We start from the raw sequence: 18,692 nt of genomic DNA, 5'->3' as shown, positions 1-18,692 counted from the left end.
AATAAAACGCCATCCATGTTTTCCATTTTTTTTAAGTTTTTATTTCAAGTTATATTTCATTCATGTTTCACATAAGTTCTTTTTTAATGCTTTTTCTTTGTATAAAAAAGAGAGTAAATAATTATGTTTTGTATAATATAAGTTGTTGTTTTTGTTGTTTCCACGCGTTTGTTGTTCTTTCTTTCATGTTGTTAAAATATATGGATGTTGTATGTTATGGTATTTATGTGTTTGTCGGGAAACACTAACCAAATTCAAATAGTTTTTTTTTTGTTTTATATTCATTTTTCAGCAAAAATGCAACATGTTAATAGGTTTTATGTTAATTCATTTTGTTTGCACATTTTTGGGCCTTTGCGTTTTTATATTAAATAATGAATTGAACTTTCTAAACAAGAGCCTCCAACAAATGCAAACGACGCATCGTAGCTGCGTGGTGGGCCCAAACAAAAGCAGCTCAACTGCTTTATAGGATCACAAGAGCGGACGAGTGCGAGGTTGCACAAGAGGCAGGCATGTGAGAATAGAAATTGTGTGAATGAGAAATTATTGTTTACATTGGCAAAGTCAGAAGAACAAGTTAGTGAAGGGATTTATTATTATAAAATGTAAATTAAGTTGAAATTTTGTTCCACTTGAATCTGTGGAACGAGTATCTCTCATTTAAGTTTCATGAACAATTTTAGTGAATTTTTCGTTTTGTTTTCTTATCAACAAAAACAAATGCAATTGTTTAGAAAGCGTCAGTAGCAAATATTTTTTCCTGTTTTCCTTCAATTTTGCAAATGCAAAAGAATCTAATTTTGTGTGTGTGTGTAGAAAATTGTGTTTGAAAATTAAGTTTTCGCTGTTATTGTTTTTGTCGTTTTGGTTTGTTGTGTTAGAATGAAGGAGAAGAAACTACAAGCTGTAAATTATGATTTTTGTGTAGGGGTGTGAGCGAATTGTGTACTTTGTGTGTTTTTGTATGTTTGTTTTTCTGCCTTTTTTGAGGAGTTCGCGTATTGTTGTCATTTCTCTTCGGTATTCTCTAAACAAAATGTTACTCTTTTTCGTTGAACTCCAAGCGCAGCGCTGTCGGCGGTAATCCGCCGCAGCTTTTTCATAGCTGCATTTACGGCTTGATCATACTATACCGTGGTGGTATCGACAGACTCAATGCGTGCAGCACCTGTATCATTTCCACCACCTACGGTACCACCTTCGCCGTTGAGGGCTCCGCCGGCATTCACTTCATCGCCATCATTGCCAACGGCAGCATTAGCACCACCCTTTTTGGCGCCAAATTTAATAAGCTCCACATTGACATTAATGGTCTTCGTTTGCAATGGAGTTGCATTCTCGGTTGGTGCCTCCTTCGAGGCAACATCACCACCCTCGGCTGCTGTTGAGTCACCACCCCCGGTGGTGATAGTAAGCGAGAGATCGTTCAACGATTTAAGCACCTTATCGACGTCATCCTGAGTGCTTGGTGTACCATTTCTGTTGCCAAAGTGCAAGAAACACTTGCCAAAGTGACCTGAAAATAATTGTATTGGTCTTAAAAAGGAATTTCTTAGGAAATGTTATTTTATTGTGAAACCTACCTTTCCATGTGATTGCATTCGGGTTGCATTCGCGCTTGCGTAGCTCCGACTTCAAATCCTTAACGCGAATTTCACGCGTCAAGTTTGTCAATTTAACACAGAAATCACGAGGCGGACGAGGCTTAATTTTCTTCTGACGGCGCTCATTGCCGCCAGCCTCATCAAACTTGCGATCTTCACTCTTAGCACCGCCCTCAACACCAGACTGATCGCCCTCAGACTATAACGAAAAAGAAAACAAACACACATAGTATGATTACATTACTCCTTACTGTGGCTGATCAAGCCAATTCATACCTTAGTTGGACGCCTGCGGCGGTTAAGGAAACGTCTGTTGCGACGTTGTGTGCGCTTTTGCACATTTTCCTAAAATTAAAACAAAATCGCATTAAAAAAATTTCTAATGTAGAGCTTTATATAATCCACACTTACGCCTTGCTGTTCGTTGTCAGTCTGTGAGGTGGTGCGTCCTGGGTGTCTTCGTTGGAAGCGACGACGCAGTGGTCCACGGCGGCGTCTACTGTTTTGATTCTGTTCAACATCGGTGTCCTCCTCCTTTAGGGTTATAGTTTTGCCACCCTTCTCTTGCTGCTCCTTGAGTTGTTGCAGTACAGGCAAGATCTTCAAGCGGCGCTCGGACAAAAGCTCCCAGAAAACTCCGCTGGGACGTGGCAAACGTTTGGCCACACGAATTATCTCGGTGGGCGTAACTATCAAATCCACAGGTGTATCGTATTTCTGGAACAGATTAGTTGGCAGCGAATCCACCACTTGCAAGTCATGCACAATCGTTACAATAACTGTCTCCGGTGTTATGGCTCCCAGTTCAATGAGCAATCCAATATCCAAGTCGGCAAACCCATTGCCACGTCCAATGCGATAACCATCACGTGAAACAACCACGGAGCCAATAACCACAAGATCGAGCTTCAGATTGCTATCAAGACCTATGTCAAAGAATCAGGATAATAAGCTCTTAAATCTCTTCTCATTACAACTGACCGCAGAGAACCTACCAATTTCAGTACGGTATTTTTGTATGTCCTGCACGCGCAAAGCTTCCTTTTTCTGCTCCTCGGTGGCATCCACCGGTACATCTACCTTTAAACAAACCGCAGATGACTCGCGTGTGCTTGGCAAATAAACCGATTTATTGGCCAACGTAGCCTTCTCCTTAAAATCGTGCAAGGCGCGATCAATGTTCACCCTGATGTGCTCTGGATGTGCAAAGAGAACCATGTTAGGGATTATTTTCAAAAAGAGGGAGCATATATAATCTCAACTTACGTGCTTTCTTGAACTCCTCCTCCTGAATGAACAATCCAGCTGCCTTATCGGCATCCACGAACGCAGGAATGCGATTAAATATGCTGTTGAAACCAATGCCAACCTTACCCTCCTGAATCTTCTTCCAGGTCTGCACGCGCAATGAGCGCTTTGTGGGCTCAGCGGGCTGGGCTGCAGGAGTAGCGTAAAAGGTGAAATAATGTAAATGTTTATGCCTATTGCTTTTTGTTTGTTTTCATCTAGGTTTCTGTGGCTGTTGATGGATGGCGTATGAAGCTAAAAATATACCCAAACAAGTATAATGCTTCAGCTTGCTATGATGATCTGCTTACGGTGGCTCCTCTGCTGCCAGGGCTGGCAAGCAGATTACACGTGAACCGTTAAGCATCGCTATCAAAATCAGATGCAACAAATTCATTCGATTTGCATGACAGTCTTATCGCTGACCCCTAATTTCACACTTGCACGTTATCACACATTCTTTATGTTTGACAAAGTGTTCCTATTTATGTTAGGGCCTTTTTAAACGGGCGTGGGCCCAAATTAAAAAAAGAAGAAAACATAGTTGGGTCCAACATCAAGATAGCACTTATATTAAACAAATACAGCACAGAAACACAGAAATTCCATCGGAGTTGCCACCTAGCGTAACAGCAGCAAAAAGTTCATACGATTTGTGAGCCACTATATTTATTAACGGCGTATTGGACGACTATACACTATTTACGGACGCAATTACGTGTGCGTGTTTAAAAAGCCAATTGGAAAACATTAAAATATCGATATTGACGCATGACCAATAAGTTGGCAACACTAAAGTACATTAACTCTCATAAACATACACACATATGTACATATATCAAACACTCTCATGCACACGCAACTCACACACATACAGCGACATTTCTTGGCGATGAGCGCATCAAAACGCGCGAATTTTTCAATTAATATGTACATTTATACTTATGTATGTGTGTAGATCTAGAGGGGAGGTTGTAGGGACAAGCGGTTTGCATAGAAAATGACATTAACATTAGTTCGACTACAAAAAATGGGCCAAGACCACAAAAGAGAAAAAGCCAGCGCCGAATATGAATGAATCACATAGCAGCACTATCATCGTGCTCAAATTGGTAATTGGTGTTGTACATTAAACATGTTGAGCATAAGAATGCGTACCGCGATGACGTAATTATTAATGGCAACAACACAAACATGGAGCGAACAACAAAATAGTGAGCATGCATATGTATGTATTTTCATATTTGAATATACATATGTATGTATGAGTATGTGTATACACATTTGTAACACGACTTTGTTATTTCTGCCTCTGCTTGTCCGCTGTCAATTTTACAGTTTGGACAACGGATGACAGTCCTACCAAAAAGGGAGAAAAATTATTATTAACCGTTTGAATTACATTAGAACAAAAAAAAATATGGCGGCAATTTTGACAAGTTTGCAAAAAAAACTACGTCAAATTTCAAATATGGCCGCAAATAGAAAAAAATCGCACGGAGACTGCAGCTGCGCCTATGCCCTTGAACCAATTTTAATGCTTTGGAAAAGTATGGCATTTAGCGTGAAAATTCGGATTATACGCGCGCTGCATTACAAATATTCATAAAAAAAAACGCCCCAGCTAAGAACAAGCACAAGCAAATATAAGATTTTTCTATTTTTTGTCCCCTTACCACTACAACTTACTTGTCGACGATACTTCCTGCGCTGCAGTGGCGCCATTCTCCACGGCGGCGGCAGCTGGAGCTGCGTTGCTTTGATTTTCCATTGTTTTTTATTTCCTAGTTGTGTATTAAACCTCTATGTTGTATTTTTTCTTTAATACAAATATTTTTCACTATTTTACACAACTTAATTACACAGAGCAAAGCAACGACCAACTTCTCCGGCTGCTTCTTCCAACAAACCACACCACGTTTCTCACACGACGAAATTTATTGCAAGTAGCAGAAGCGAAACAAACGAGCCGCTTGAGTAGTCTATGGTTTGCTCTGTCTAGCACACACAATTGGCAAGAGCGCAAAAAGCGGCTTTTTCTGTTCGATTAGTGTAGTTTTAAGTGAAAAATAAACTAATCACAATCAAACGAATGCAGCACAATTAACGTAAAAAATAAATTTACTAACGTACAATCCCTCACACACTTTGCAACGGAATGACGGGCTCAATCTGATCTGCTATTGAATTTGTGTTGACAGAAAATGAAATGGAAGGAAATTACTGCACAAGTAGTGATGGAAGCAGACTAAACTTAAGAAGGATACCATCTCTAACATATTCAGAGTGACCATGCTCGACTGAAAGAAAATACTAAGTTAAAAATAATTTCAAAAAACAGTTCTTCGGCTAAATTCAGTTTATAATAGGTTCCAATAAATAACGAAGTATTAAATATTTACAAATATTAAGTAAAAACCGCAGAATCGTAGACATCACAATTAAGATTATAAAAGGTAGCTTTGATACATATGTATATGTATTATATTCTCTGCAACTGCAGATAAAACAGCATCCTTTTCGAACCATTTGGAAATGGTCATATATAGTATGTATGTACGTTTAATTCAACGTATAGTTTGGGACATATGCAATGGCGTCACCATCAGTGTCAACTCAGCGTCCTTAAGATTAGCACCACGTAAATTGGCTTCCTGTAAGTCACTACCGGACAGGTTACAACGTTCTAAATCGGCTCCAGCAAGCACAGCTGCACGCAAATTGCAATTTTTCATATTTGCGTCCTTGAGATTTGCCACACGCAGGTTAACACCTGTAAGAAAAAAATCACAAAAATGTATAGTCTAAGGGCTTGTGAAATTTCTATATTAAATTGTTATTAGTATGTTCTGCTACACACCAGACATATTACTACTCTCCAGACATGCTCCTTTAAGGTTTACTCCCTCCAGATTTGTGCGAACTCCTGTAGGATCTTCGAAATTGCACCCACGTAAATTTGCCCCTTCCATATTTGCGCATAATCCTCGCACCGATACCAACTGGGCACACCTGCAATATGCAAAATAAAAAAACTAAACAAATTTAACAAATAATAAATAATACATACTCCAAGTTGGCGTACTGAAGGTCCGTCCGTTCTAAGCAGCAATAGGTAAGGTTTGCATGGGAAAGATTGCAGTGCGACATGTTGGCGTACTACATATAGTTAAAACGATAGTTACATACTTATAAAACAGAATTTCACAGATAACGATACGCACTTTAAAATTAATATTGCGAAAATCTAACTTGCGCAAGTCAGCACCTGAAAGATTTACCCCTTGGAAACGGAGCTCTGTGGTTACAGAAGTCTGTATTATGGCCTTTATAACATCCATGCGGGTCAGTGGCCTATCATCTAGTGGTTGATCTTCTTGCGCCAAAAGCTCCTCCAAATGTGCTACCAAAGAATATATACCAAAGAACCGTGCCTCGGCCAACACACCTTTTACGCTTATATTGTCGTCGCATATAAACTGGCCATGTCGCAAATAATTGATTATCGGCTCAAAATAGCGTGGACTTCTGTCGATCAAATAGGCACCCTGTTCATCTTTTTCACTGGGTTGCATTGCTCCATTTTGGAGAAACATGCGAGCTAGCATTGAGTCGGGCTCTCTCCCAACCAGTGTGTCCAGTGTCGTTGTATAGACTTTACCTCCGACGTTCAGCTTCACCCACTTGTTAGAAGGGAAACTCAAGGACTCTAGCGCTCCTGAACTGCTTTCCTTTGAATCATTGTCCATTTATTTTTGCAATATTTTTAACTTCCCTTATTTCTGTTGGTACAGCTGATCGCTTATTCTTATTGCAAACAATGAAAACCCACCAGCTGGTGGATGTTTAGAATAATCGATAGGTATATTTGAATCACTGTAGCGCATTAGTGTTGCAAAATTTCATACAGTGATTTAAGTATTTCTAAACGTATTTATTTATTTTTTATTTTACACTTTAATTTACACAACTAATTATTTTTATATATGTTTTTTTAACGTATAAAAGGCTTATTATGGAAATAAATTTTAAGTAAATTTGAATATAGTTTCGCCTTGTCATGCTGTTCAAGAATATATGCATGCTGATAATGTATATGAAGTCGGAGATGCTTCCTTTTGTATGTAACAAATATTGCACTATAAAATATTTACCGTCCAGGTACACGGTCCAAAAAACCGCCTTAAACTTCTACCTCCTAGATGGTGTTGGAAAAGAGTTTTAATATTATCGCCCAAAATTTTTACACAAGCCAGCTTCCGGTAGAAAGTGTCTTCTGGACCCAGTTATTCTTTTTCGTATTCACACAATCGAAATTTGTCATTAGGCACTTCAACCGACAATAATCGATAGCCAGGACTATGTTATCGTCCCTATGTTAGTGTTGCAAAGATATTAAAGGTTGCATCTGACGTCGCCATGTATATATAAATACGACTTGGTGCTCTAACAAATTGATGTGTAATTAACTTTATTTGAAGGAAAAGTAAAGTGAACCAGACTCGAATTTATAGCTCTTCAAGGAAATTGAGAAAATGACGACGGCCGATCGTTCTAGCGGCAGCGGCACTCAACGTGGGGTCAGTCGTGTACTGGCCAAACTAGAGAACTCCTTGGCGGAGGGCGAATTTTACGAAGCCCACCAAATGTATAGAACGTTATATTTCCGTTACACAACACAAAAGAAATACCAGGATTGCTTAGATCTGCTGTTTGATGGAGCACAGAAACTAATTGCGAGGGAGCAAGAGGACAGTGCCGTCGATTTATGTCTTCTCCTGGTTGATACACTGGAGAAACGTGGCACACAGCATGAGGATAACGACAACTTTCTGTGGGTTCCGCGGCTTGGTGCGTTGATACGCGGCCTTAGCGCGCGCACAGTCGAACGCGAGACTCTGATTGTAAGTCTTTATGTCTTTAAAAGTCTTCATAATCACTAATCGTCCACTTATAGCAACGCGCTGTTAAATGGAGCGTGACCACCCACGGGCAGTATGGTCATCCACTTTTGCATAAGCTAATTGCACATGTCTTCTGGACTGAAGGCAATATCGAATCCGCTCGTCATCATTATCTACTCTGCCAGGATGGCAGCTTATGTGGACGTGTTTTGATTGATATTAGTCAAACCAAGGGTTTCAAAAGCGAGGTCGATCTGTTTCTGGTTCAGGCGGTGCTGCAGCAGCTGTGTCTCAGGGAAAGGAAAACTGCAGAGGACACGTTTAAGGAGTATACACGATATCATGAGAAACTATTGAGACACGAGTTCCCATTTAAAGAGCCGCTGGTCAATTTTCTTTATTTTCTGTTTCGGCTCATCGAGACAAAAAGCGTCACCGGCTTCCGGGCGTTGCGCAAGCTTTACGATCCGTCTTTAAAGCGAGACACTTCGTTTCTGAAATATATTGGTAAGATCGGTGTTATTTACTTTGGTGAAGTGCCCGAGCAGACGCATGTTGGCCCTACAGGCCTCGGAGGTATGTTTGGCGATATATTCAACCGGTTGATGCAAGGATTCGATGAAGAAGATGAGGAGGCAGGTTCAACGCCTAATTCCAACAACGAGCTTGACTAGCAGCAGCCGCATTGGCATTGGGAATGGCAGTGGGCAACGACATGGTTCTTACTAGTTTTGTGCTCTTTTAGTGGACGAACCTCATTGGCACTTATACACCGGGCTTTCCTTTGCATTGTTATTATTTTAATATTTTGTATTCAAAATAATTACATCTAACACTTTAACTGTAGACACCATACTTGCAATGTAGATTTACATAAAGTTTGAGCGTTGAATTAAAAGAATAAAATATATTTGCTAAATAAACCAATGTTTAGTAATTGATGTATTTGGTTTTAATGATTAATTAGCTTAGAATCCTGTTTGTGGTTTAAAATTAGTTTGAAGAAAACCTTCAAATTAAATACTGTTCTGTAAAAAATACCAATGGTTTACATAAAGGGAGCGTGCCCATCCCTAATATTGCACGTTGCAGCAGAGCTGCCAACTCATTAAAACTCCAAATATTGTTTAACACAATCAAAAATTATTCGCACCAACTGCCGAAGTGGCCGGGTTGACAGCTCGGCAAGAAGCAACAACAACACGAGTTTATTTTAGAATCTGAATATATTTCAAGTTCATATACAATTCATATTTAGCAGTAGTTTGAAAAAGGTATAATTTTCCGTAAAAATTGAACCATTGCTGAGCTCAGACGAGTGCCGATATTAGCGAGCAGAGGCAAAGGCGACAGCGCAGAGTAAGCAACATTGAAGCAAGTGCACATCCACAGGGACACACAACACTAATACTTGCGAAAACTTGCAGCATAATGGATGAAAATGCAGCGCCCACTGTTGACGCTGCAACTTGCACCGGCAATGACAGAACTCCAACCGATACTACAATCACATTGCAGCAGCATCACCAGCAGCAGCCGCCAGTGCTGAAACCAGCACACGCGGAGCCAGAGCTTGTTGGGGACAGCTCTAAGGCACGGGACAAAGCAGAGACCGCTAATGTTGCCACGTCAACAACACTGTCGGTAGATGCGACTGCGGAACAGGAACGATGCTGTTGGATATGCTTTGCCACAGATGAGGATAATCGGCTGGCTGCCTGGGTGCAGCCATGCCAGTGCCGTGGTACTACCAAATGGGTGCACCAGAGCTGCCTATATCGCTGGATCGACGAAAAGCAGAAGGGCAATGCACTGCGCTCAGTGGCCTGCCAACAATGTCAGACAGAGTACATCATAGTTTTCCCACAAATGGGCAAATTTGGTGGCGCTTTAGAAACCCTTGATAATCTGATTAAGCGTGTGAGTCCATTCTTGGCAGCGGGCTTCTTTGTAGGCTCTCTCTACTGGACAGCCGTGACCTATGGCGCGGTAACATTCTTGCAAGTAAGCTAAGCCATACCAGGAAAAGTTCTTGAGTTGCTATCAAGTGTGTAACTATTGCAGATCGTTGGCCACGAGCACGGCATGTCCATTATGGAAGCTGGTGATCCGCTAATATTGCTCATAGGCTTGCCCGCTATACCAGTAGGCCTAGTATTGGGTCGCATGATTCGTTGGGAGGATGCAATTTTGCGTTTGATACGCAACCGTCGCACAGTAGTTCGCAAATTTCCATTTGTAAATTTAATTTATCCCAGTCTGTAAGTACACCTGATTATTATATAATTTGTTTTGTTTGTTATTGGCAAGCGAAACAATTGCGCCATCGGTTTTTATTGGCACTGATAATAATGCCATTCTTTTTCGCACTTTGGCCTTTAGTGAACAGGAGGAGGAACAACATACAACCACCAATCCGGCAACGCCGACACTGTCGGATCCCGTGTCTGCCACTCGCGTCTTTTGCGGTGCACTGCTTTTGCCGACAATCTCGTCAATTGTTGGACGCATACTTTTTGATTCTGTGGAGAATACGCTTCATCGCACACTGCTTGGCGGTCTCACTTTTATAACCGTTAAGGGCATACTAAAGATCTATCTGAAACAGAAGCAATATGCACGACGCAAGAAGCGTCGTATCGTCGACTACACGGAGGAAAACATTCGAAATTTTGTACACCCACGCACTAACAATAACAACGGCAATCATGGACAGCAGCGTCAACAGCATCATCTAGGTGGTGGAGGAGGTGGTGGTGGTGGAGGCGCTGGCGCTGCCCATGCACCCGTCTTGCAACAGATGCCCATGTCAAGACTCGCCGCCGGTTCCCGTGAACGTGATGGCGATGGTGGCAGCGTAGTGTAGATGTTGCTGTTGGGACTGTTGCCGGTGCTGTGAATTGCAAACATTTTAGTTTATCACTTTTCTATGTACTTCAGATTTGCTTTGCGTTAATTGTTGAAACTAACTAAACACACAAAACACATAAACTAATATGCACACCACACATACACTTCAATTCTTGTTTGACATGCAAGCTAAACAAAATTCATTGTTAAAGTGCATTCGAGGGCATGTGGAATAGCCTGACAATTGTGCTAAGGCAGCCGCAGTTGCTTTGCCAAATTTTTGTTAACATTAATAAGATATTTAACTTTGTTAAGCATAATATTAACTAACCACTTGTAGGATATTCCCATTGAGATGCAATCCATTGCTATTTGTTGCATTATCTGACCCATTTCGAAATTTAAGGTATGCTTGAAGCATATCCTTGCTAGCAAGTGAAATATCGTTTACAACTCAATTTTAAGTTCAATCATTTTGGGTTTTGAATATTTTCAAGTGGGAATAACCTATTAGCTAGTAAATACAATATTTCTAGAATGTCCTGTATACATATATGTAATCTTTATATATATATGCTTCCATTTGTAAAATCCAATGTATCAACGCCATTTTGTAAGTCACATACTGGTTAAATGCCTTATGTAAATAAAATAAACTCACGGTTATTGCTGGGTTTTATGCCATAATGCCTATCAACTCAAATATAACTAAGCTAACATGTCAGTCAGTTTTGTTCATTGAATGCAAAAATTTCTGAATTACTGATTATTAAGTATAAAAAATGATGTCAACTGCAACTCAACAACAAATCTTAAAGATCAATAATTTCTCAACATTGTTAGGTAGACATAAACAGATTTTAGAACTTTTTTAGATAGTCGAAAACGTTTGTCCCCGAAAATAGCATTTAAACCTTATTAAAGCAAACATTTTCACAGATATTTGCTATTCAAATGAACAAAACTGGTTCTATATCATTATACTTATTTCAAAAATAAGCCGAGCTATTGGTCATCCAGGATCAATGTTCGCGGCCCACTAGTAATGCAAATGCATCAGATATGGCTACAACTTTTTTAATATGCAATTTTGTTCCCATATCATTAAAAATAAACCAAATATCGTTTTTATGATTATTTTCCAATTGAATATTGGGTATCCCCTACAATTGACTGGAAATTCCAAAAGACGTACCAGATGGAATCGAAATTTAATACAATGAACTTAATGTATCAGACAACCTAATGTATCCACGTATTATGTATATATGTCTTAAAACTCTCCGCACAACTACTAATCTTATACCTTTTCTCTTATTTATGATGAGCTAGCAAGAGCTAAATTTTCTTCAAGCTGCCTGACTGAAGTGAGTCTTCCATATACTATATATTTATGTATCTCCATATATAGTGGAACTCGTACCCTCTTGGAAATTACGCAAAAAAAGTCGCTCTCAAATCAAAACAATGACAACAACAACTAAATACTTATTGTATAATTAAGTGCAATGTGCGCTTGTTATTTACACTCGCATTTGCTTTTATTGAAAAGAGATTTGCACTTGTGGTGATTAGATAAGCCGTCGCTGGTTCCGAGACCATAAAAGATTTTGCGTGTTTACTCGGCTGGTTCTATGCTGACCCCGTAAAAAAGAAAATACGAAAAGGTAGGGGTAAATGCATGCGGCGCGCTTAAAACTTTTATTATGGCGATTATAATCGCGCATTGCAAGAAAGTGTGAATAATTTGTTTATTCAAAGCTCACGTCTACTTAACCGCTGCTGAGTCATAGTCCCAAGACTGACTAATAATGAACCCACAATGACCCCCGAGTGTTGTGAATAAATGATACAAATAATTGCTGAGTCCACCATTGAAGTAGACTCTATATTGGCCATATGTATATATTGCTTGCATATCTATCAGATACATCTTGTCTCAGAATGATTGTACTTTGTATCTAGCTCTAGGGAATTGCGCAGCTGTCAAACCATCTATCACATCGAAGCTACAGCACATACAAAAGATACTGTTAAACACCGAACCAAAGTGAATGCTCTAAAAAGCGATCTAATCATTTATAATTGTTAGCAACTTTTGTGTTTGTTTTGTCTATTTACGCTTATCATCGACATACAGGTAGAGGAGCACAGATACTTGCACACATACATGCACACACGTATAACAAAAGTGGGAAAGCTACGGTCGTGCGAGCTCAACTATTGGATACCTTGCAGCTTATACATACCTCTGTACCAGGGACTATTATATATTTAGATATAACTTTCAAATGTTAGTTTAATGTTATACTTGACTAGTTAATTTTAAAAATTTAGCTCGGAATAAAAAAGATTTTAAGAACTTTTTAATTAAAATAAATTAAAAAGAATGTCACTAAATTTTTGGTTTCCATTTTAGACAAATGTCACCCTATCTGTTCCGGATGTTAATTTATTTCGTACGAACATACTATGTATAATATAAGTATATAATATATAATATATATAATATAAGTATGTAGTCAAGCCCTAGAACATTATTTAATGTGATTGTAAAGCTTTTTTCTACTCTTTGTTAAAGAAAAAATCTGCAGACTATTTTTCTGGAGCCCCTGCGCCGTCCCTATGCGCTTAACTGAAGTGTTAACTGGGTAGGCAGCGCATTAAAATTGGTCCGGGCGGCAGGTTGCTTAAAAAGTTACGACCAATACACTCACACATACGCACACACGGACATACACACGACGAACACTGAACACTGACGTGTGAAACCCACCTGTTTGGTTTTTCAGGAACGAACGCTTGCGGGTGTGCTTCGGGGGTCGCTAACAACACTCACATGCTCTTGCGAACTGCTTGCTTTCTTTCTTTCCTTCTTTCGTACTTGCTTGTTGTTGCTGCTGTTACGGGAGCAACAGCAACAACATCTCTCATCTGTTTTGTTCTTTGTCACTGACTGCCGAACGAACGAACAACCGAACGACTTTTGGGGTTTGACGTTGGGGGCAAGCCTAACGTAACGAATCGAAACGCTGGAGTGGAGTCGGCTGAAGTCGCTTGTCGTTCGTTATATCAGCGTTGTTGTTGTTGTTAACTGAGTTTGTCACTTGACGGTTTATACGGCGAAGATTTTGGACCTGGCCACTAGTCGCAGACTTTATATAGCTGGCAGAGCACGCGCAGTGTCGTTGACGGCGGCGATTTTTGGCCTTTTTTTATATTTTGATAAAAACAAACAAAAAACATATGTTTAAACACACAGACAACAACACTTGTACACATGTATGTACATATATAATACATACTATATGTATTTTTTGATCGTCGGCTGGTACTCTTATTATCAATAAACGAAATGAACTAAGTCGAGTTGTTATTATTGTTGTTGTCGCTGCTGCACTCGAGTTGCCGACCAACCGACCGACCAACCATTATACGCGCCCGTTCTCAGAAGTCATTTAAGCGTCGTGCTTCACGCAACTGTTGTTTGTTTAACTTCTCAGTGTCTGTGTGTTTATGTGATATTAAGACTGAAATAAATCCACGCAAATATTGTCAATTGGCACCCATAATTATCAGACTGTACAACATAATGAGTAACACAATGACCGCGGCGCATGAAAGTCCCATTTCGTACCTGGACAATATTCTGAAGGAGGAGGACAAGCGTTGCGAATACGGCCACCAGTGGCGCAACTTCACAATCTCACGTTCAGGACGCTTCAGATCGAAGAACAAGAAGAGGGATGTGGTCGACGGAAAGCTCTTCGATGGCAATCAAAATGTCGAAAGCGAAAAGGTATGAATTAATAAATAAAATGTTAATATGTGTACATCTTATGAAGTCTGCATAAGTTTCTGCGAAAAAAATCGACAACTAAATCTATTTCTTAACATGCTAGATAGTTTGAAACTTGAACATCAACAACGCTTTCAGTACATGTATTACAAACTCGTGTAATAATAATTAAAAACATACATACATCAATTAGTTGAAATGTATAAAGTATATTTTGTACACAATATTAAAAACAATGAATAACTCCTATAGTATATTCATAGATACTATGAAAATACTATACGTAAAAAAACTATTTATAAGTATGTATATGTAGATGTCTTCTACAAAATCATATCAAGATGTTTTCAAGGTTGCATTTGTTTTATTTTAAAAACATTATTCATGCGGCTTTCACATACAATATCTAGCTACGCTGTACTTATCTATATATGTATATGCATATGCATACATACATATATATATTGTTATTATCTTATTGTAGTTTTTATATACACATGTATCATGATTACTTCGAAAGTCGGCCCGGCTGTCCCGAGGAGCTTTACTTTTCTTGTGAAATGCATAACGCAACGGAAATGCTCGTTAACGAAACGGAAGTTTTTTTGTTTTGATAAAACTCTTAGCAGTCACCACAATTTAAATGTATGTGTGAATATGTAAAGACATTGTTTACGACTCATTATTCGAGTATGTACATAGGTTTTTCAGTTTCAAGTGCACCAGGATTTTGTAAGATTTTTATTTTAAATTGTGTTTTAAGCATTCAATGCCATTTCTGATTAAGTTAAGTCGCAATTTAATCAAGCACTGTTCTAGTAAAAAGCGACTAATATCGTATATTATTATATTTACTTTTCTTTTTTGATAATGAATTGTATAAAATCAACACTAGCATCAAGTAACAAACTAATTTGCTTTTTCTTTTAAGTCCTTAATGTCAATGATGGGAAATCGCGCAAAGATTTGCAAAGATTTATAATTTCTGGGATAACAAACCAATTTATATATGTATATGTTTTCTGAAAATAATGCACCAAACCAATAGCAATATCGAAATCAGTCCCAATTTTGATTTTAAACTGCTTTAAGTTTTGTAAAGTGATTCCTTAAAAGAAATATAAAAATAATAAAATACTTAGTATCGATATTAGTTAGCAACATAGTTAGAAGTAGTTAAGTTAGTAAGTTAAGCTACGTAATATTCAATGCATTATAATCTATATCCATTGTGCTATAATTTATTTGTTTGAAAAACAACATTCATTTAAAAAATGTAATGTGGTTCAAATAATTTTAAAAAATGCTGAAAGCTAGCTTTTTTCCTATTTATTGTAACACCGAAAGAAGCAAGTAATCAGTCCAACGTCGTCATTCCAGTCCGACTCTTGAAAACCCTATACCAATCGTTTGCCCCCTACATATTTTTAATCAAAATAAAATGATTACTACAAATCATTCCTATGACAGCTGTATTATAATTAATAATTAAGAATGCTTAAGATACTTTTATAAACTACACACATAAGGCATCTGTGTATAAAAATTTGGTGGCTCTTCACTTCCCGCAAACCTAATATACTGTACCTTTTGGGCATAGAGTTAACAATTTTCTGGGTGCATTCCTTATTCTGCCTGTATAAGGTATAAAATACAAAGCATTTTAAGCTTGTCAGGGTATTAATGCTTCGATCGGTCGAGCCTAAGTTCTTGTTTGTTATACATACATATGTATAGTACATGTTTGTATTTTATCAGAAAATGAACTGCATGCAAACAAAAAAGGGAACACGCTCATGAGCCAAGCAAATAAGTAAGATCAATACTTAAATATTTACATTTATACACATGTACATTCATCGTGTTTATTGGCCTTTTTGGTAATAAGCGCCCGACTAATAAAATCGTAACCCGAAAACACACCTTTCTGGAAACCTTATACCCCTGGTGTCAAGACGATGTCGTCGACATATGTATATATGTATGAGTACATTTTACCAGAATGTCATTTAATACGTGTTAAGCTCACATACATACAGACATCATCCAATGCATTCATACGTACATAAGTATGTATGTATAAAAAGAAATGCGTTCCAAGCAAGCGCTGTAAAAATAACACCCCACAAATATTGCGACACTCGAAAGTAATAAATTTGATTGGAGGGGCACACGTCAGATAGCCGACCATGGCCAGTTCCTTTGAAGCGAAGCGGGTGGGACCTAAGGGGTTGTGGATAATATTCTTTGGAGCTTGCGCAATACATTTACTGGCCGTCGTCGGAACGTCATTGTCCTCAGTGTGCATTGAACTTGTTAGCATTTTTACAGCGCTTTGTTAGTATTGTTGTTCTGTTTTCCATAGGCATTGAACCGTTACACCTGTCCTCACATATATGATTTTTAGAACTCTCCGTGTCTGCGGAAAGTTTTTTTTTACGCCTTTCTACGCTTCAAATATTATCAGTGAACAGAATCAAGTCATGTCAAGATTTCTTTTTGTGTCGCATATTGGCGCTTATATACGACTGTCTATGTATTATCATCATCGATAATGAGGCACGCAATGTGCGACCAAGGTTTTTCAAACTAAGAAATAGAAAATCGAGCACACACGCATACACACCTCCATTGAAACTTGTTAGCTAAATATGCCGGTACTCAATTAGAACCTAGGCAAGGTTCTCAGGCCCCGGCAAAATATTGCAGTTTTTCGTCATTGGTTCTTGTGTGTTGGGAGCGCAAAAAGTAGAACCTTATCACTTATCACAATGGAAACACTAAAGCAAAAAACATTCAAAAAGAAACTAAAACAAACCATTTTGGCTTCATAAATTCGTTTTCATACATATACACATAAACGCTACACTATAAGTGGCAATGCACGCTCCAATTTCTGATGCCGAAATGTGGAATATGTACAATATACATACGTATGTATGTACGTATATATAGGTGTATATGAGGTCTACATGCGCTTGATTAGAATCGGCTGCTAAACAATATGGAAGAGTTTAGAGCATGTCTGTTGATTAATCGGAGTTTGTGTTTGTGATTGCGTTTATTGACGTACTTCCCATATACGAACAAATGCATGAACATACATACATATGTGAATGCTAACAAATTGACTTCTACGAAATCTGATAGTTGAGATGTTAATCTAAATATGTAGATATAATATATTTTATTGACAGTCGATTACCCGGTTGTAATTTATTAACAAAAGTTAACCTTCAGAACGGCTTTAATGATAGGCCCAATCTGTATATAGGAAGCGCGGGTTTCGGTAAATACTTCTACATTTGTCTTTAAAGTCGTATGTAATATTAGTTAAAAACATTACTCCTACCTGATAGAAATTAACACAAATTTTATACTAAGTATATAAATATTAATTATAGTTACAATTTTTTATATATATTGTTATAACGCTTTTGGAAAACCATAAAAGTTATTGCTATAATTCTAGAACATCAATTTTAATGTTTAATCAGACAATTAAAGTAAGTAAATGATTTGTAGTAAAAGAGCTTTATTTCCAACGTCGAACTTATGAATTACCAAAACATTCCGCAATACTCAAGGGTGTCGTGAAAACTAAGAAATTAATGGGAACTCTCTTTTTATAGATCTCTGGACGAAATGTGCCCAACAACAAGTCCTATCAAACCACCTCTAACGCAACCGCAACAACAACGCTGACAAGCCCGACATCGACGGCAGTGGCGGGAGCAGGAACAGCACGAAGTCAACGTGACAAAGTGGAGAGCTATAAAAGTTTTTACGAAACGAATTTATAGATAGTGACTAAATGATTGTGCAGCTACATATACTATATACATACATATTAAGCTTTATTAAATCAGAGCAGTAAAGCGAAAGAGAGGGTGGGGAAGGGAGTATGGTCGCAACGCGAATTGTACATACGAGTATACCATGCATATACACATGTATACTATATTCATACAAAGACTATTTTAAGCAAAGATTCGGCATACAACTTGCAGGAAGACTAACTAATGAAATTTTGTTTTTGCTTTCTACGCTGTGGTGTTAAGTAACGCATATTACGACAAGTAGTTTAACGCAGTTGCAACAGTACGGGTTGGCTTAATATTTAAATACGACATACATATACAAGTATTCTTAAACACTTTACATATATATATGTATGTATATATATTTTATGTATGTATATATATTTTATATATGTATATATTCTTAAACACTTTTTATATATGT

General features: G+C 38.2%; 5 protein-coding genes across 5 annotated transcripts; 3 read left to right on the top strand and 2 right to left on the bottom strand.

Moving 5' to 3' along the window:
- Positions 1 to 273: 273 nt before the first annotated feature.
- LOC115620575 lies at positions 274 to 5,045 on the bottom strand. Its single transcript, XM_030513876.1, has 7 exons — positions 4,584 to 5,045; positions 2,874 to 3,044; positions 2,603 to 2,803; positions 2,019 to 2,533; positions 1,884 to 1,952; positions 1,587 to 1,806; positions 274 to 1,519 (listed from the first exon to the last, which is right to left on the bottom strand). The coding sequence occupies exons 1-7, from the start codon at positions 4,663 to 4,665 to the stop codon at positions 1,131 to 1,133; spliced, it is 1,647 nt and encodes a 548-aa protein (XP_030369736.1). The 5' UTR covers positions 4,666 to 5,045; the 3' UTR covers positions 274 to 1,130.
- A 296-nt stretch (positions 5,046 to 5,341) lies between these two features.
- LOC115620576 (BTB/POZ domain-containing protein KCTD9) lies at positions 5,342 to 6,689 on the bottom strand. Its single transcript, XM_030513877.1, has 4 exons — positions 6,119 to 6,689; positions 5,965 to 6,053; positions 5,755 to 5,906; positions 5,342 to 5,667 (listed from the first exon to the last, which is right to left on the bottom strand). The coding sequence occupies exons 1-4, from the start codon at positions 6,641 to 6,643 to the stop codon at positions 5,462 to 5,464; spliced, it is 972 nt and encodes a 323-aa protein (XP_030369737.1). The 5' UTR covers positions 6,644 to 6,689; the 3' UTR covers positions 5,342 to 5,461.
- Positions 6,690 to 7,328: 639 nt separating this feature from the next.
- LOC115621132 (Golgi to ER traffic protein 4 homolog) lies at positions 7,329 to 8,725 on the top strand. Its single transcript, XM_030514684.1, has 2 exons — positions 7,329 to 7,798; positions 7,852 to 8,725. Exons 1-2 carry the CDS (start codon positions 7,430 to 7,432, stop codon positions 8,470 to 8,472), a joined length of 990 nt encoding a protein of 329 aa, XP_030370544.1. The 5' UTR covers positions 7,329 to 7,429; the 3' UTR covers positions 8,473 to 8,725.
- Positions 8,726 to 8,970: 245 nt separating this feature from the next.
- On the top strand, positions 8,971 to 11,314 carry LOC115620709 (E3 ubiquitin-protein ligase MARCH5). The gene is made up of 4 exons (XM_030514084.1): positions 8,971 to 9,157; positions 9,226 to 9,802; positions 9,863 to 10,059; positions 10,181 to 11,314. The coding sequence occupies exons 2-4, from the start codon at positions 9,230 to 9,232 to the stop codon at positions 10,662 to 10,664; spliced, it is 1,254 nt and encodes a 417-aa protein (XP_030369944.1). The 5' UTR covers positions 8,971 to 9,157; positions 9,226 to 9,229; the 3' UTR covers positions 10,665 to 11,314.
- A 2,539-nt stretch (positions 11,315 to 13,853) lies between these two features.
- On the top strand, positions 13,854 to 18,600 carry LOC115621290. The gene is made up of 2 exons (XM_030514892.1): positions 13,854 to 14,447; positions 18,080 to 18,600. Exons 1-2 carry the CDS (start codon positions 14,241 to 14,243, stop codon positions 18,248 to 18,250), a joined length of 378 nt encoding a protein of 125 aa, XP_030370752.1. The 5' UTR covers positions 13,854 to 14,240; the 3' UTR covers positions 18,251 to 18,600.
- Positions 18,601 to 18,692: the final 92 nt, after the last annotated feature.

This window comes from Scaptodrosophila lebanonensis, unplaced genomic scaffold (assembly GCF_003285725.1).
Source record: "Scaptodrosophila lebanonensis strain 11010-0011.00,11010-0021.00 unplaced genomic scaffold, SlebRS2 tig00000024-arrow-pilon, whole genome shotgun sequence".
Taxonomy (NCBI): Eukaryota; Metazoa; Arthropoda; class Insecta; order Diptera; family Drosophilidae; genus Scaptodrosophila; species Scaptodrosophila lebanonensis.
Note: the sequence above shows the minus strand (reverse complement) of the source record. Positions and strands in the feature narration are given on the sequence as shown.

What these genes read in the sequence shown, in the direction of transcription:
- LOC115620575 (XM_030513876.1), bottom strand. Translation starts at nt 4,665, where the DNA reads ATGGAAAATCAAAGCAACGCAGCTCCAGCTGCCGCCGCCGTGGAGAAT. An exon ending in GGAGGAGTTCAAGAAAGCAC is followed by an intron (nt 2,804 to 2,873) that starts GTAAGTTGAGAT and finishes TTGCACATCCAG; the next exon opens with AGCACATCAGGGTGAACATT. An exon ending in GAATGCAATCACATGGAAAG is followed by an intron (nt 1,520 to 1,586) that starts GTAGGTTTCACA and finishes AATTATTTTCAG; the next exon opens with GTCACTTTGGCAAGTGTTTC.
- LOC115620709 (XM_030514084.1), top strand. Translation starts at nt 9,230, where the DNA reads ATGGATGAAAATGCAGCGCCCACTGTTGACGCTGCAACTTGCACCGGC. An exon ending in GCGCGGTAACATTCTTGCAA is followed by an intron (nt 9,803 to 9,862) that starts GTAAGCTAAGCC and finishes TAACTATTGCAG; the next exon opens with ATCGTTGGCCACGAGCACGG. An exon ending in AATTTAATTTATCCCAGTCT is followed by an intron (nt 10,060 to 10,180) that starts GTAAGTACACCT and finishes TTTGGCCTTTAG; the next exon opens with TGAACAGGAGGAGGAACAAC.
- LOC115620576 (XM_030513877.1), bottom strand. Translation starts at nt 6,643, where the DNA reads ATGGACAATGATTCAAAGGAAAGCAGTTCAGGAGCGCTAGAGTCCTTG. An exon ending in CTTCAGTACGCCAACTTGGA is followed by an intron (nt 5,907 to 5,964) that starts GTATGTATTATT and finishes TGCATATTGCAG; the next exon opens with GTGTGCCCAGTTGGTATCGG. An exon ending in GGAGAGTAGTAATATGTCTG is followed by an intron (nt 5,668 to 5,754) that starts GTGTGTAGCAGA and finishes TTTTTCTTACAG; the next exon opens with GTGTTAACCTGCGTGTGGCA.
- LOC115621132 (XM_030514684.1), top strand. Translation starts at nt 7,430, where the DNA reads ATGACGACGGCCGATCGTTCTAGCGGCAGCGGCACTCAACGTGGGGTC. An exon ending in TCGAACGCGAGACTCTGATT is followed by an intron (nt 7,799 to 7,851) that starts GTAAGTCTTTAT and finishes GTCCACTTATAG; the next exon opens with CAACGCGCTGTTAAATGGAG.
- LOC115621290 (XM_030514892.1), top strand. Translation starts at nt 14,241, where the DNA reads ATGAGTAACACAATGACCGCGGCGCATGAAAGTCCCATTTCGTACCTG. An exon ending in AAAATGTCGAAAGCGAAAAG is followed by an intron (nt 14,448 to 18,079) that starts GTATGAATTAAT and finishes CTCTTTTTATAG; the next exon opens with ATCTCTGGACGAAATGTGCC.